Genomic DNA, 16103 nt, shown 5'->3' with positions numbered 1-16103 from the left:
AACGGCCTCATGGGGACATGGTTCGGCTCCATGGCTTCAGGTTTGGACGAGGGAAGAAAAAACATCACATCTTCACCACCAAAAACAAGCCCTACAGTCTTCTCTTTATTTTGCTGTTTACCAATTGGCTGCATTTCCCAAACCAGAGTAGTTGTTACATAAAACATACTTTACTATTGCAGAATGAAACAAAGCAGTAATGATTCCTGAGTGAACATGTTACAACTGTAGCCAAAGTTTATGTTGGAGTATCTGAACGAGTTCCATTTGCTGAAGAAGTTTATAGGGAACCGCTTGAAAGCACAGGAGAAATTCTAGTAGCTAGTAAACCTTATGTTTAGAATATTTGATCACAGATATGTGTTCTCAACAATCTCCATTCTCATGTTAGTTGCATCTGTGTTGGCAGATACTGTCTAAAGCATCAGAAAACTAAATGCAATTGGCCTTTTTCAAAGAGCACAAGCACAGAAACTCAGTCACAACTGTTCATACTCAAAACAGAAAAGAAAGTCTTGCCAATGGGATGTGAGATAAAGAAATTCCACTTTTTTACAATTGAGTGTCAATATCTTGACACAATGTGGTCACAGGATTGTATAAAGTTCTTTGTTAATTAGGATATGATGTGCTCGATGACTTGGAGACTTTACATCCCTGCCAAAACCACTGAAAATTTTTATGAATGGGATATTTATGAGTTTGTTGTTATTATATCATTATTAATTATGTAAATGGACAGCATACTTTCTAATGATTATTATCCTTCACCTGGTAAAATTCACTTTGAGAAAGGTCACAGTTTTTGCAAAAAGTTGTTGTGAAGCTTATTACAGTATTTCTCAATTGCTTGAACACTATAATCAGGCTATTGAACTAAAATTTCAAAAACATAACTCCATTTTTCAAAAAGCACACCCATTTCTCTAAACTCTACACATAAATCCCTTCCTTTCTCATTGCCTACACCATGTGGTCATTGAGAAAGGACTAACATTCAATATTGTTCACTCAATCAGCACAGGTTGAGCTCAATTGGCACACAGCTACCCAGGTGGAAACACAAGTAGTCATAATTGATAACACACCAATCAGAAGCTTCAATAGATAGATAAAAGGGCCGGAGTCAGTTCATTCAGTTTTGGAACAATGGAGAGAAATCTGAAGGAAGAAGTAGAGGACACCAGAGAGGAGGAGGAGGGGGAAGATCAGTATGGAGAGGAGTAAGAGGTGAAGGAAGGGGAACAGTAGGAGTTGGAGGAGGAGATGGGATAGGAGTAAGATGAGGACTAGGAGGAGGCGGAGCAGGAGTAGGGAGAGGAGGAGGGAGGAGGAAGAGGTGGAGAACAAGAATCTCTGGCCTGTCCCAGACCAAAGACGGGACACTGGGGAAGAATAATTTGTTGTTTGGTGTGTAATACTGTACTGTAAAGCTTCATTTTTTCCAGAAAATAGGATGTTTGGGGAATTGGATGAGAGGTTGTGGATTTGTGTTTAGAGTTTCAAGAAAAACAGGCAACATTTCAAGAAATGTGTCTAAGCAATCGAGAAAAACTAATGTTTCACTAAATTGCCAGTTGTGAGTTTTCAGCCACTTAGGCACAGCTGTGCTTTGAGCTAAACGATATTTATCCTGTTCACCATCTTACTTTAGCATGTTAGTCAACGTTTTCCAATTTGCATTAAACATAGTACAGCTGAGGCTGATGGGAATGTCATTAGTATAAGGTATTTAGTCAAATAAATGTGTTATTTAATCTTTGATTTCTTGTGTCAATGATCCATGTTGGACTACAACTAACTTTTGTTGTTGTTTTTCATCATTTCCAGTCGCTTATCACAAGTATAGTGACAATATGACAGGAAATATTTCGCATTTCCAGTCCATTATGCATCATTACATGTGACTTTGCTCATGTTGAATGGGCTAAATGAATGTGTCTACAAATCTATGTGTGTTGTTTGTGGAGGGAGAACCAGAGAGAGAGAAAGAGTTCGTCATCACACTGATAAAACTGGACACTGGACGAGCAGCTGACGGTTGTGTGATGTTTTGATGTGAGAGAGCATCTTCTCCACATCGTCCAGCATGGTCATGGGATGTAGTCACCCCCAAAAACATTTACCTTCCTCTTTACTGAGCTGACTTGAGTTTAAATATTTATTTCCCCTTAGAAATGCTGAAATATTACCTGTTAGCTATTCAAGTGTGTTAACGGCATACACACGTCTATCTCCATTCTCTCCATTAGCAGGGTTTAATGTGTGTGTTACTCTCGTTTTAGCTTCAGTATTATGATCCTCTAGATAATCTCTCTCTCTCACACACACACACACACACACATACACACACACACCGAAGCCTATTCAGTTCCTCTTTCAGGTTTAGGTAAATTCTTCAATCCACCTGATGCATTTTGTGAAAAAGCTGTTTCTCTAAAAGCTGTTTTTTTTGTCCACCACGCTCACTTTGTTTTCATATAAATAGTTTATTAGTATCAGTAACATGTCAGGAGGACTTTTCCCCTCCATTCTTTATGTGAATAACATACCAGAAGTAGAAACAGACAGTGATAGAAAATGAGAGGTTATAAAAATAAGAGGATATACGTGCATGTTTGTGAGTGTTTTGCTGAGGAAGAATAAATCTTGGGAGTATAAAACCCAAATCCCAGTCACTGTTTCTAGAAAGGAATCCACCCAGTTTATAATCCAAGTCACTGAGCGGTTTATAATCTGGAGAAGGAACAAGACACAGACAATAAGTCCTTTGATATCCCAGAATCCACCTCACTTCTGCCATTGCTCTGCATTTTCATCTGCTTCTTTTCTCCATCGAGGAACACATCTGCCTGTTTGGTTCACATCTGTGTCTGGAACTTTGTTTTCTTCAGTTTTTTTTTTTTACAAACCTTTCAAAGTACAGTCGTGGTCCGTATGAGTCAGTCATCCTCCATTAAACCTCCCAAACATCACTGGCCAAAATATACTCCATCAAACTTTTTACAATCACTTGATGTCAGGTGTTGTGTTGAAGATGTTAGAGGCTGAAGGTGCTTGTCCTTGTTTTATGGTACAGGTCGTCCTCCTCTTCCTGTCCTCCACTCCTCCGTCTGTCCATCTCTCTTCACCTGATGCCTGTTGGGAATAGAGTCGAGTGAAGATGAGGAGACTCACCCTTCAACATATTTCCTTTCACACCCAAAACAAAATATTCATGTTGTTTCATACAAAAACGTACACGTATCTGCTGAACTGCTGTAACTGTGCTCAGTTTAACGGATTTACTTATTAGTTATGCAATAGCAACAGTTTTTTCTTTAGTGGATAATTACTTGATGTCTTATTGAAGTCTTAACTAGTAAGTATTTCTGATTCTGATTCTTTGTTTACTCATTTATTGGTTTATTTAACAGGGACGGTGCACATTAATAAACATTGCTGTAAATAAATCTGTCTAGCCCAAAGGCTAATTTTCAGCTTTGGTCCCTGGACAGATGTTACAAAGGCAAATAATTAATGACTATTGTGAGCATAAGGGATGTTCGACCCTCAGCTAAAACATTTTCTGAGGATACTGCTGCATATCTTATAATGTTCAAAAGTGCAAAGATTTAGGATGACAAGACAGTAAGTTATCATTTAATATCCGTTTGCTCACACGTGGATATTCACAATTTCATGCAGTTGGCATGGATGAAAAACATAGGGAGGAAGAGCTGGTGTGGTTGTTATTGTAGGTCTGACTTAAAACATTCAGTGGTTTGTAGTTAATTAGACTGATTTTATTTTATTTGTGTATATGAGATAAAAATAAAGTGGTTAATTTATTACCGTGCTCCTAGAAGGTGGAAGATCCCCTTGGGTTTAATCTCTCTCTGAGAGATATACATATAAAATTGCACATTTACATAACGAGCTCCATGTTTGAAATATGCCAAATATACATTTTAATGATCAGCTGATGTCAATGTGACTTGCAGGAAGTCAGCAGGTATGTGCGTCCGCAGGAAGTCACATGGCTGCTGTAGGAATTGACTCTGTGACCTTTTGATTACACAATACTGCAATGAATAGCAACCCCCCACCCCCAGTGTACAATAAAGTGAAAGCCTGATATCATTCATTGTGTGGTTTACAGTCAAATATACTTTAAATATGATTATTGCTTGTTTTGTGCATTTTGTTCACTGTCACTTCTAGTGAGTACACTCAAATACAAAGCTGCAGATTGATTGGGGGGGGGCAAACCTGTGATTTTTCCATCAGTGACTATGCTAGCCAGACATTTACAACCCCCAACACTCACACATAATTTTATTTATGAATATATCTCCCTCTGTGCATGTTGGAACTTGGAAAAAGCATTTTGATCAATTCCACTGTCTGTAGTTGGCTGTAATTCAGGAGAGAGTTTTGGATAATAGGGAGATGGGTTTAGGGGTTTGGGAGGGTGTGTGTAGATGTGTGGGGGATGTTGCCCTGAGGAAAGGATTAATTCAAGGAGAAAGGAAAAAACAGTAAATACCTCAGATCTCTTATCAGCTCTTATGGTGTCAGTAGACACATTCAGGCAGGAGCAGGTTTCACATGACAAACGAGCCAATTCACACACACACACACACACACACACACACACACACAGCTGCACACTCACCATTGTCTGTGTTTGAGTTTGGGCTGATGTGGCGTTTATTGGTGCACATGCACTCCAGGTGATCCTCCAGCCTCACCTGCACCTCCCTCAGCTTTGGCCGCCGCCGCACATACTCTACCTTTGCCACCTGGAGAGAGAGAGAGAGAGAGAGAGCGCAGAAAGAAAGAATTTCTAAATTATTCTACCAAGCAAACACTTGTTCAACTTTTATTTAAAGTTAAAATCATTTCAATGGTCAAAATTGACTGTTTGCTAAAACATCCCCCAAACAGCAAGTGTCCAATCATAGCTTTTTAAAACCTGTAACTTTATTATTATATTATATATGAAGCCATCAAGAGCATTTTTAAAACTTGTCTTAAACGAATTAGCTGCATTCAAAAGTATTTTTTCAAACAACTAATGGAGCCAATATTAGTTAGCTAGCTAGCTACAGCTGATAGCAAATGCCATTTCAATTTCAGACGGCAATATCATGCACCAGCAAGGATAGAGAAGCTGCTTTTGTTTACCTAAAAATAGAAAAATCTTTTGTTTTGTTTTTTTAAATCACCACAAATTTCAAGTGAAAGGTCGTTATCACTGTAAACTGTATATGTGCTGTCGGAGAACAGATAGCTTGACAGCTGTTGCAACAGTAAGGGGGATGGAGTTTAGTGAACAGTCAATTAAACATATTGATTTTAAGAAACTGTTTGTTGGCATATCAGCGCCTTCAGATCAACCTCTCCCCTTTACATTTAGAGAAAACATCTTTCCCCACTTTTGGACATATACTGTGCATAGCTAAAACTAAAGAGTATCATTAAGTTGAAGCAACATCTTTCAACAAAAACTGATTATAATCTCCATGGAGGTAGGGTTTACTGCAGGACGGTTGTATTAGCCTGTATTATCTTTAGCTAGCTGTACCTAATGCACTCACACCTGAGTGTATACTATGAATGTGGATGTAAGCTTTTTTTGATTTTGACATATGTGGTGTCTTACTAGAATTAAAAATGAATTTCTGTTGGTTTCAACAAAGCTTGGCTCTGCGAGTTTGTTGACTGATAAACAAAAAAATTACGCAGAGCAACATGTCAATGTTGAAAATGCCTTTCTGGAGCTTATTCACAAATGACAGCCATGTCTTGTTTCTGTGTAAACACACAGGTGTGTCGGCTGATGTTTGGATGAATGGAGCATTAGCACTGCCAGAAGAATCAGTTTCACTGACACTAAGCGAAGCATTTTTTGTTTTGTGTCAACACATCACACTGCTGCTAACGCTGAATGTCTGAGCCTGGTTACTGAAACAGCAATAAGTCTTTTTGGCTTAGACAGACAGACACACTACATGCTGATGCTCACATCAGTTCATAGAGCTCCAGGTCTGACTGCACAAACATCTCAGCTTCAAGTCTGAACAGAGACCGCTGAGTGTAATCTTTAGGTAACAGCAACTCAGGAGGTTCAGCTGAGGTGAGGAGCTGTGCTGCTAAAGCACTCATCAGGCCAGGGTTTACCTTTCATGACCAGGTCCTAAAAAGGTGAGCCCTAACACTCTGTGAAGGGCTGCTTGTGTCTGAGATCAGATCTGTGACACTGGAGACTGCAGCTCCTGTTCTGTGTGCCGCGTCTCATAAAGTTTAGGCTAATTTGGTTGAAGTTAGGAAATAATGGACAAAGTTAATGTGTGCACTGGTTGCATGCAACCGCTCAGAGCAAAGACAGTCTGATATAAAAACTTCCATAAAACTGTCAATTGTTGTTTTTACCTGTTTTTGTACAGATTAAACAAACTGGTAGGCAGACAGAGCCAGGCTAGCTGTTTCCAGTGTTAAGTGCTAAGCTAATTGGCTGTAGCTTCACCTTGTACTGCATACTGTAACAGACAGATTAAAGAAAGTATCAGTCTTCTCATCTCTTTGTGGGGCAGCTGTGGCTCAGGAAGTAGAGCGGGTTGCCTGCTAATCAGAAGATCGGCAGTTTGATCCAGTGTGCATGTTAATTTCTCTTCTGTTGAGCAGTTGGCGCCTTAGCTTCTTCCATTAGTATATGAATGGATGTGAATAGATGAATGTGTGAGTGGTCGGAAGACTAGAAATGCGCTATACAAGTAGCCTACAGACCATTTACCAAAACTCTCCACCAGAAAAGAAAACCTGTTGCTCTAACCAGTGCGTTGCTTAAACATGACTATAAAAACCATTATCTATATGCTTATTCATGCAGGGGGGGGCTGGCAGCTGACATTGGCTGAGAGGCGCAGTACACCCTGAACAGGTCACTGGTTCATCCCAGGGCTAACACAAGGAGACAAACATCCACACCTAAGGGCATAATTATAGCCACCAATTAACCTGCCTGCATGTCTTTGGAAAGTGGAGAGAACCCACACAGACAAGGGGAGGACATGCAAACTCCACAGAGAAAGGCCTGAGTTCAAACCCCGGACCTTCTTGCTGTGAGGCTACTGTGCAATCCACTGGGCCACCCGTAGCCACAAAGGTTATTTGCTACAGCAAATTTATTGGGTAACATATTTTTTAGCACACTGGCTTGCAAACATTGCCACAGGTGATGGTTGCAACAAAGATCATCTGGTCAATCATGAGGCGTCCCTTTAGGCTTAGCTCACACTTCAGCAAAACACATGTTCAAGCTTATCATTCTTGAACAAGACCAAGAGACATAATTTCTCAGTGCAACGGCCTTACGGACTTAAATGTGTTGACTGTCATCCCATCGGCTTCATTCTCACACTTGAGGTCTCAACCTGACATAACAGTAGTGAGGTTAAAATGCAAATGTTGTCTTTATTTCTCTTTCTTTGTCACACACATGGACACACCACCTAAAACTCGGCCCTGCCATTTCCCCTCTGGCTGTGTGTAAGTGCATCTTGCACTCGTGACCGTTTACCCTCTGAACGCTGGATCTCAGCACATGTGAGTGACTTTATTTTTGATTTCCTCTGTGAGCAGACAAAGTACAAGTCCTTTCATCTCAGACTGGGTATCAGCAGTCCAAAGCACAGAGAATAAAACCCGCCCTCTCCTTCTCTTCCTCAGCGTTTGCCCTCTCGACCTTCTGGCAACACACACAAATACCTAATCCCGTTCTCGTTCACTCTTCTTCTTTCCCACTCGCTCACTCTCGGCTCCTGCTTTTCATCTTTTTTTTAAAATCATATTTTTATCTTTGCATGTTTAATTCAACACATATTTAACATGGTAACACACTTTAAAACTTATTTTAGATAAGCAGTAACTTGGATGACCATAATAGTGATGAGTCCATATATCAACAATGTGCTGTTTATATGCAACATTCTGCACACACACATGCTCATATTCACATAATGAATATCAATCTCCTGATTTCCTGTGTGCAGAGCAAACACACACACGCATGCACACACACCTTGGGCCAGCTCCCAGTTGGCAGGTTAAGTGAACCAATCGCTTTACTGAGTCTTATTTCCAGCTCTGGCAAAGATCAAAAGGAAGCTATTATGTTCTTGAACTAACTCAGACTGCCAGACTCTAAATCACCAATACACACACACACACACACACACACACACTCACTTACAATTGTCAAGCTGGCGAGAGTAATTGTTTTTGGCAGGTGTAGAGTTTATGCCTCCAGTAAATAGTTAAGTGGTTGTGTGTTTACATGCTCTGTGCCATCATTAGTGTGTGTGTGTGTGTTAAGAGTCGGTGCCACTAAAAAACAAATAACAGAAGCCTTTTACAAAATGTCTGTGGAGTGATTACCGGTGTTTACGGCAAATGTGCCAACATGTTGGAATGGTGAGAATGAAGTTTAGAAAGGAACTACTGGCTGTATCTCTGTATCAGTTATTTCACAAGCACATCTGTATTTGGATTTATACTGGAAGTGGGCTGGGGTTTCACCTTCATTTATTAAAATCATCTGCACTGCACAAGTGTCGATGATTGTGACCGATGTAATATTGCTTTTTTACCCCTCCTTTTTTAAAAGAGGTTGTGCATGCAATGGGAAGAGGTCCTGGAAAAAAATAATGTAGTTTCTAGTATCTAAATATATCTAATATAATATACAATTTTGCTTTCTGAGACAATGCCTTACATCAGTTTCCTTCTTCTATCAAATCATCAAGGTATCAGTCTGCAGCATCAGATCATAAGAGAAAATAACACCCGTGGGCATCAGCCAATCTTTATCCCAAACTACACAACAAATTTAATAAGAACTGAAAGTTATTGAGGATGATCCTTGCTGAGTATCTGAATGTACAACTTTGAGTTTTGTTCCTTCTCTTTGTTTTGTCAGTTTACATTTTCTCTGCAGAATAAATTCTGCTGGACACACAACTGTAGAGGTTTCAGTATTATAGTGATAGTCTAGTGCATAAATTAGTCTTTTCTTAAACTGTTCTTTAGAATACAAAAAGGGTTGCATCAATATCCATGTCCAGTTTCAGACATAATATACTGCAGAAATGTTTTTGTTTTGTACCTTGACAGTGCGGTGATGCTTTCTGGCTGCCTGGCATCTCATATTGCTGGTGTTGCAGCAACCAGTGCAGCGTTTCACCTCGACACAGGGAGGCCAGATGATGAAGTTCGCTGAGGTGGGATCCACCTGGCTCCTGGGGATCTCATAAATCGCTGTCCGCACCTTACACCCCGCCGGCAAGGCCTCCTCCACCACTGTAGGGGAACGAAAAGGTTAAAGGTTACAGTTTAGCAGGAAAGAGCGCTTAGTCAAAAGTTACATTATCACTTTTAACCACACACTGTTCCATCTGTGGGGCACTAGCACAATGGAGAACTTTCAGACGCCTGGCACTAAGATACGTAACATGAGTATGAACATGTAGTATTGATAGATTGGATTCTTGTCAACAGCTGGTTGCAAAAATAATCCAGGTACACAGCACAGCAGAGTATACAAATGAGGTTAGGAGTTAAAGGTATTAAAACAACTTTCATTTCATATATACAGAAGTTATGTGTACATTTATTTTCTGAGACCATGATGGTGTGTGTTTGTGTGTGTGTGTGTGTGTGTGTGTGTGTGTTTCTCACCAGTGCTCCTCCTGTTTCTGGTGTGTGTGTGTTCTCTCTTCAGGTCAGGGTTGTGAGAGAAGTCCTTGTGGTAGCTATGTTTGGTCTCCTCGATCACCTCGTTTTCTGAATGAAGACAAAACAACACGTGCACATTCAGACACACACAAACGCACACACACACACACAGAGACACTTCTTTGAAGGCTAAAACACAAGTTAAGAGGTTCATTTTCTGCGATGCATGAATGTTCTCAGTAAATCTTATGGCTACTTTCTCATTAGACTGGATTGTGAAGTGTTAGTCAAAGCAAATAAGGACATATCTGGTTATCGAGACTTGATGACTGACCGACTGACAACAAAAACAAAAAAGTGAAAGGAGTGGAATGTTTACATGCTGCAGAAAGTTGTTTATTATAGACATCTTTTATCAAGTCCGTCCTGATCAGAGCCCAAGGTTATTTGTGTTATTCTAACTGAGCGAGTGAAGGGTTAACGAGTTCTCTGCATGTACGATAAATTTCACCAGTGAGAAACACAGCATGTAGGTGCGTGTATCAGAAACCTTTTTAAATCTAATTCACATAAAGACACGGATACACACGGTGAGACACACGGTGAGATCCCTCTGAGGTTTCTAACAGGTGGTCACAACTCTACCCTGCCTGAGAAAATGCTGTTTGGCCAGAACTTAAAACACCTTATAAAAACAAGGATACTAATCAGGTCACAAGCCAAACTTTTTGAGTGCTGGTATGGAGAGTAAGACTAGAATTTCCTTTTTAGGGCTGAGTTATTCTTGAAAATGACATTCAAACGATTGTGTTAAACCACGTCGGAAGGCAAAAGTGTTTAGTGCTGTTCCGAACGACACAGGAGTAAAGAGCAAGCCGTCATAAGGAGATGCGATAAAGGTTTATATATGGGGACAATGGTGCGTACTGTCAAACAGTCTCTCCTGGAAGCCATTCATAGTGTTGCACTTGTTTGTCCACATGAGAAGTGACAGAAATAGCTGTGTGACTGAAAAAAAAGAGAGAGAGAGAAAAGATGAAACCCTCCTTACTTTCTTGCCTCTGCAGAGCTGGCCAATCATGGAGTGAAATAGGAGAGAATGTCGGATTGTTGGTATATGAGATTCTGAACATTAATATAGCAGCAAACAACTATTTGCTATGTTGCGATGTAATGGCGTCCTGAGCAGAGAGTGACATCACACTCCCTGTGCCTGTGTGGTCATCCGAGCTTCTCTGTTCTTTGCTTATACAGCTGTGCATGCACATTAGTGCATGTGAGTTCCTCCATGTGAAAACTGTTCGTCTGTGAGGAGATCTGTTTTATTTCCCATCTAACACAGTGAATTAAGAGTTGGTGATTGCTGGAACAGTGGAAAGGCTGACAAAGACGGGTTTGGTGTGTTTAATTTTGTTTCAGTCCAGTTTGAATGACGTGTGTTTTACAATGTTATGTTTGTGATTCTTATTGTTTTCTTAATAGAGTCTGGTGGGCCGTAGCGTGCCATTTGTTTGGTTTGTGATGCTGGTGCTCTAGTGTTGTCATGATTAGGCTTCGCCTCCTCCTCCTCCCTTGGGTTTTCTCAATTTTCCCTTCCTTGCTGTCTGTGTCAGTCTTGTCTTTCAGGTCCTGTGTGTGTGTGTGTGTGTGTGTGTGTGTGTGTGTGTGGGCGTGCCCAGTCCTGGATCCTGGCTCATCACCACCTGCAGCTTCTCGCACCTGTGACTCATCAACAATCAACTCCTGCAGTGAAATACTCTGGTTCACCTCCCGCTCTTTGCCAGTTCATCAGTTTACCTCTTGTGGTATATTGCGCCAGCCAACTCTTCTAGTTTAGTTGAGTAATTTGTGATCTGTGCCTAATGTCTTTTTTCTGTTTGCCACAGTTATTCCCGTGTCCTGAGTTGCTGCCTACCTACTACCTGCCTTGCTTGCCTGCCGCCCGCCTGCCAATCTGTCCGCCCTGAACAGCGCTTCAAAACGCCATCGCTGGAGTCCCGCTGAGCCTGGAATTCTCAGCCCTCTCCCCTACCCTCTGGCCTTTCCCGAGCACTTTTGTCAATAAACCCTGCCTGTGTTCTAATCATCCGCCTTGTGTCCATTTCTGAATCCTTTCAGTGAAACCTAACAAGTGTGACATTTAGTTGCGCATACAGGACCTTTAACAATTTATCTGCAGCCTTCAAAATAGCCAAATCAAAAATGTTTATCTGTAATCCTAGTGAGCTGACCCAACCTTGTGTTTAAACCCAACCCTAAATGCTCTTTTTCACATAAAACGTTAACATGTTGTATAAAAATGTTTTAGACTCCTTAGCATCATGAGACAGGTTGTGTACTGAGTTTATGTAGTCACATGAAACTTACCTCTCACATGGGGTCAAAACTATTTTGTATTTTAGGGTTAGGATGTGGTTATAGGAGAATGAATCTAAGTAGTAGTGCATGTATTTCAAAGCATCATAAAAAACTATCATTTAGGTAATCAATCTGAGCTGTTGTAGAGTGAAGTTTCTAGTGATGCAACCATTATGTTTCATGACAGATGGTTTTTATTTAACCGTACAGAAATAAATACATCTTAAATCATGACAGGTGGAACATGCAAGCAACAGAGGGGTAACTGTACCTCCACAGGCAGAGTTTTATACTGAGCTCTGTATTTGTGTGTGTATGTATATGTGTATCATAAGATAAAATTCAATCAAGTGTTTCTAAAATGTTCACAGATTCATGAAACCCTTTCAACACTCAGCCTTGCCAAACCACAGGTTATCCACAGTCTCGTTCATTGCCAATAAATTATGAGCTTGTGTGGACTTCTATGTGTGTGTGTATTTGTATGTCTAAGAGTGGGGGAAAGACAGAAATCAGCATAAACAACGTCTAGGCAGGACTGCTTTAATTTGATTCTGAATACCAAACCTCACACTTCTTTTGTGTGTGTGTTTGTGTGTGTGGACCTGTCACTCTCGCCTGCATGCAGAGCTCCCTGCCATGTGTGTGCGAAAGCAGTCACGCACACATGCCTGCCTATATACACAATGTGCTTCTAAAACACAACAAAGTCCACCTTCAACATTTCTCTCTCCCTCTCTCTCTCTCTCTCTCTCTGTGTCTGTGTCTCTGTGTCTCTCTCGCCCTGACATGCAGGAATTTGAGCATGAATTATACATAGCAACACAGCAGCCTTCCAGCGGGCCCTGTTCTCAAACCAATAATGGGCAGCATGACAACAGCATAATGAAGTGAGCCACTTGACCCCCACCAAGCTGGGGAGCCGTCACACCCGACATTTGCATCTCAATGATGCCAGGATTAATGGTGGCACCGCTCAGAGCGCCAGACGTTAAAAAATGACTCAACTATTTTTCACAGGCAATGAGGAGTTCAGAGCAGAAGAAAGTTTATGTGCCAGGAATTTAGAGTCTGACTTGGGGCATAAATGCAACAACGCCTGTTTTATGCCACACTTATTTCCTCCTTTCTCACCTCACTGATTCAGTCAGTTCTGATTTATAACCTGGATAATGAGAACTGGCATCTACTGAGTATATTCAAGTTGAATATTTGGTGTTGTTAAGAGTTGTAGCCAATTTACTTATGTAATGTTTACTTTTTTCTAAAAGCACAGAACAAACCTTTTCACAAATTTCAGTTGCAGAATATCTGCTCTTATAGCGAAGAAAGATGCCAAAAGAAGCAAGACAGAGACAATTAAGTTTTGAGAAGAGTGCCTGGTTTGAAAAAACAAAACAAGATGAATGCCAAACTTGTAAGGCTTCAAAGCAGTAGTCCACAAACCAGCGGGTGACGTTACGGTGACTACATCCACTTCCATTCACTTATTTTATTTATGCTCCAAGCCCAAGATGAGATAATTGTGCTGACATCACAGAGAAGTCTATTTTTTTTCAGGCCTGACAAAGCTCCTCCAGATCCACAGTACACCACTGATAACTGTTTTCAGTGTTGAGTTGTAGCCTACTTGACATGACCAGTAAAGTGATTTTGATGTGTAAAATCGGTGGAATGCTCCTTTAAACAAACACTTTCCTTTCAGATCTACACCTTATTCCTTGTTTACCATTGGGTGTGGCTGATGAGCACAAAGTTAACTCTGCCTCAGAGTTCATGGAGGGTGTAGAGAGCGAGATGGGCTGCTGGTCTCCTAGCAACATCTGGTATACAGTAATAAGAGAGAGGACAGCATCCTCTTACTGTGCACTGAACCAGATGCAACTAAAATCTCAATTTAGAGTCTTTCAAGGCAAATAGGGAGGGAAGCAGCTGACACATGTAAGCCCCTGGTCGCTGGTGCTATGTCAGCAGTAACTCTGTATTGAGTTAGGACTCACTAAGGACTATCTTTCAAGGCTATCGGAATATCCTATAATAAGATGGATAGCCTAAATGCACTGCTACTGATTTCAGAAGTGCACATACATTTGATCCTCGTAATAATCATTGAACCTGAAAAACAGCTGAGGAGGTATTTGTGCTTTTTCGCTGAATAACCTCATTTTGCTGCAAGGCCCACTAATCCAGCTTGTGGGAGTGAGAGAGTTGTATTATAATGAAGCGCTTTACCTACGGAGTCTATCTCGAGGAGCCGCTGGAGGTCGCTGATGCTGCGGATCTCGCTGCGAGAGAGCCGCTCCAGCAGCTCCCGGGGGAGAGGAGACTCCTGTGGGAAGAAAGACAGTCGATGAGCCGCATTATTGGGAATGGAGATACAAAGCTGCGCCTGTTGGTCCATAAATGATGCAAAATCATGCAAGCATCCCCAATCTGCAAACTCAGAGCCATCTAACGTGTTGCATTTATATCCTATCTGCGCCAAAAGAAAGAGTAAACATTTGTGCGTAATAGCGCAGTGAATGTAATCTGTGGCACATGCCACAGTTACCTTTTATATAAGTTGCAAATATCAACCACAGCATACTTGCGCGCGGCTTACCTCAGCAGCGGTGCGCAACAGGCAGAGGCAGCCGGCGAGGAGGTGGTATACCGCAGCTCTCATCTCCTCTCAGATCCGCCGCACCGGCACCAGGACGAGGCGAAGGTCCACTGCAGGAGCCGGGCTGTCGCTCCTTGTTCTCGGGAGCCCAGAAACATCCCTCGGAAGAACTTGTCACCACCACGTTATCAATGAAAGAGCGGCTCAGGAGCGTCTACAGCTTCAGATGATGTTTAAACTCCTGAAGGAAATGCGGTAAAATTATAGAGCCAAACTTGTTCTGCTCCTGCTTTCAATGTAAGTCACTGTAGGTGAGAGAGAGGTTGATTTCGAAAGTGAGCTTTAAAGGAAAAAGCACATAGGCTAGTTGCACATGCAGTCTTTTGTCCAGTAATTGCAAGCATCAAAGCTCATCAAACCTAATTGAAGTCAAGTTGATGTCCAGCAACTCTTTTTGGCATCAAAAGAACAGGTGTCCAATGGAAATATGAAAACCTTTCTTTTATATTCAAACATCCAGCGATATCCAACACTTTGTCCTCAGTATAATCCTTTCAAAGCAGCGGTTTGACTGAGCATCTTGGCACTTCATGCGGGCAAAAAAATAAAATCATAACTTTTAAAATGAAACTTCCAGAAATAAACAATTCTGTCCTGAATAATAGGAGGAAAGGGCAAAGGGCAACAACGACAGAAACAAGACAAACACTTTCCGCTCTGTAGCCCAGAGGAGTTTGATGTCAGTCCCTACCGGTCCTGTGATCTCCGGGGTGAATGAAGTCGGGATGAGTTCAGTCACACAGGATATATCCGTGCGCGTCCCCGCGGCACTAAACTGCGAGCGCGCCTCGAATTATACGCTACAGAACATAGAAGCTCAAACTCAGGCAGTTTATTACAGCAGAAAACCGCATTTTACTGGAAATAATTGGGGGAAATACTGAGATACATTTAGCCAATATAACTAACTAATGTTCTGAATGTTGCTTTGATCTTTTGTGATGTCCCATTTTACCCTATCTTTGGTTTCCATGATAAATAAAGCATCCACTGTCTTTATAGTGGCTAATTTATAACCAACCTAAACTTATTTGTAAATCAGTCACTCTGAAATTCAGGGGGACCCCACTTATTCCTTAAATGATCCTCCTCACCTAACTCTGTGTGTGAGAATGGGACAGATCAGTGACCATGTCAGTGTTTAATTGCTGTGTAATAAAGCTCATTAATGAGTGTCCAGACCAGAGAGTGACTTGCCCAGAGAGAGAGAGAGAGTGCACATGGCCTGATGGTGGAGCTATATAACCTACAAGGTCAAGGGGTCAACCATACTACAGTTCATCCTTTGGGATACAGGAAAAAGAGAGGATACATTTAAAACTGCATTTTAAATATTGGCAGGTCTGAGTTGGTTCAGTCTCACACA

General features: G+C 41.3%; 1 protein-coding gene across 1 annotated transcript; it reads right to left on the bottom strand.

Moving 5' to 3' along the window:
- Positions 1-2469: 2469 nt before the first annotated feature.
- On the bottom strand, positions 2470-15415 carry LOC123969739 (platelet-derived growth factor subunit A-like). Its single transcript, XM_046047369.1, has 6 exons — positions 14678-15415; positions 14308-14404; positions 9721-9825; positions 9149-9342; positions 4658-4784; positions 2470-3138 (listed from the first exon to the last, which is right to left on the bottom strand). The coding sequence occupies exons 1-6, from the start codon at positions 14738-14740 to the stop codon at positions 3128-3130; spliced, it is 597 nt and encodes a 198-aa protein (XP_045903325.1). The 5' UTR covers positions 14741-15415; the 3' UTR covers positions 2470-3127.
- Positions 15416-16103: the final 688 nt, after the last annotated feature.

Source organism: Micropterus dolomieu, linkage group LG04 (assembly GCF_021292245.1).
Source record: "Micropterus dolomieu isolate WLL.071019.BEF.003 ecotype Adirondacks linkage group LG04, ASM2129224v1, whole genome shotgun sequence".
NCBI lineage: Eukaryota > Metazoa > Chordata > Actinopteri > Centrarchiformes > Centrarchidae > Micropterus > Micropterus dolomieu.
This window is presented reverse-complemented; position numbering and strand designations above follow the sequence as displayed.